The following is a 1,649-nucleotide window of genomic DNA, read 5'->3' as shown; positions in this document are numbered from 1 at the left end:
AATAGCTAAAAGCTAAAATAAGAAAAATGATAACCGAAAGCTAAAATAAGGATAGCTAAAAGCTAACATAAGAAGAATGATAGCTAAAAGCTAAATTAAGAAGAATGTTAGCTAAAAGCTAAAATAAGAAGAACGATAGCTAAAAGCTAAATTAAGAAGAACGATAGCTAAAAGCTAAATTAAGAAGAACGATAGCTGAAAGCTAAATTAAGAAGAACGATAGCTAAAAGCTAACATAATCATAAGAAGACAGTTTGTTTTTGAAGCCTGACTGATTAAAAGTAGTAAAGTTACAAAGACATGAAATAATCTTATTTATGTGTGGCTGTCGGGCTGAGCATCCTGATTAGTGATTGAGATAAAAAAAGTGCTCTATGGTGATCAGCTGAGTCTCTTACTGATTAAAGATGGTGGAAATGAGCGTGACAACAGCCAATCAGAATCCACCTGCTCCTGCTGCACTCCTGTTTATAAGTTGATGAAACAGGGACTGGATCACAGGACTGAATGAACTGAACCCTGATGTGAGCAGCTAAAATAACAACATGTCTGCAGGAGTAGTTGGGCTGAAAACGGTTCTAAAACAGAAACATGAAACCTGAGGGGACGCTGATTTGCTGAGTCAGCGTTCAGACAGTGTGATGATGACATGCAGCACATCAGCACAAACATCTGTCAGGAGCTCACCTGCAGGGAGGAGGAGCTCTGCAGCTCCCTGCCAGCAAACAGGACTCGGAGCTCCTCGGGACAGACCCCCTGCTGACTCCCCACCACCTCCTTCAGCTCAGCCACGCTGGAGGAGTCGTGCAGCTCCACAGGCACACCTGGGCCCAGGTTGTAGCGCACAAACACTGCAGCACAGGTGAAGCTGGGTCACGTTTCTGCACAAACTGTGGTTTTCAGGTGCGTTCAGGTGTTTTCAGGCTGCTGACCTTCTTCAGTCTGATGTGCAGGTCTTACAAATGTCTCATACCCAGGTGACAGAGTATTTTACTAAGTATACTTTACTGTACTTCAAGACACACTAATCAGCAGTGTACTTAAAGAGTGATGTTTATGAACAACTAATTTAATACTAAATATACTTTAGTTGTATTTAAGATGTACAAAAACACAATTTTAAGTGTATTAAGTTTACTTTTAAATACTAAAATGGAACAACTTCAAATGTACTTAGTAGAGTTTAAGTGTACTTTAAGTGTTAAAGTGGGGTCTTTGGGTGAAAACTGTGAGGTGGTCCACATCCTCACATCACAGACATGTTTACTGTGGGACCCTCTGCTGGGGGGGCTGCTGGTCCACACAACATGTAGGTCCAAAACCAGTGGGTACTGCAGTATATTATACATGTACTGAGTCTTTACAGTACTGTGAGTACTGCAGTATATTATACATGTACTGAGTCTTTACAGTACTGTGAGTACTGCAGTATATTATACATTTAGTCCTGTGAGTACTGCAGTATATTGTATATTTACTGAGTCCTTACAGTACTGTGAGTACTGCAGTACATTATACATTTAGTCCTGTGAGTACTGCAGTATATTATACATTTAGTCCTGTGAGTACTGCAGTATATTATACATTTAGTCCTGTGAGTACTGCAGTATATTATACATGTACTGAGTCCTTACAGTCCTGTGAGTACT

The 1,649-nt window shown here is 40.2% G+C and overlaps 1 protein-coding gene across 1 annotated transcript in view; it reads right to left on the bottom strand.

Annotated features, from left to right (window-relative positions):
• Positions 1–851, bottom strand: part of prkn (parkin RBR E3 ubiquitin protein ligase) — a gene marked incomplete at its 5' end in the record, with an annotated part of 22,933 nt that extends 22,082 nt beyond the window's left edge. The window contains 1 exon segment of the mRNA XM_014027372.1: positions 688–851. Coding sequence (XP_013882826.1) covers positions 688–851 — 164 coding nt within the window.
• Between the last annotated feature and the right edge of the window lie 798 nt (positions 852–1,649).

This window comes from Austrofundulus limnaeus, unplaced genomic scaffold (assembly GCF_001266775.1).
Source record: "Austrofundulus limnaeus strain Quisiro unplaced genomic scaffold, Austrofundulus_limnaeus-1.0 Scaffold642, whole genome shotgun sequence".
NCBI classification, from domain to species: Eukaryota; Metazoa; Chordata; class Actinopteri; order Cyprinodontiformes; family Rivulidae; genus Austrofundulus; species Austrofundulus limnaeus.
The sequence above is the reverse complement of the archived record's forward strand: the minus strand, read 5'-3'. Positions and strand labels throughout refer to the sequence as shown.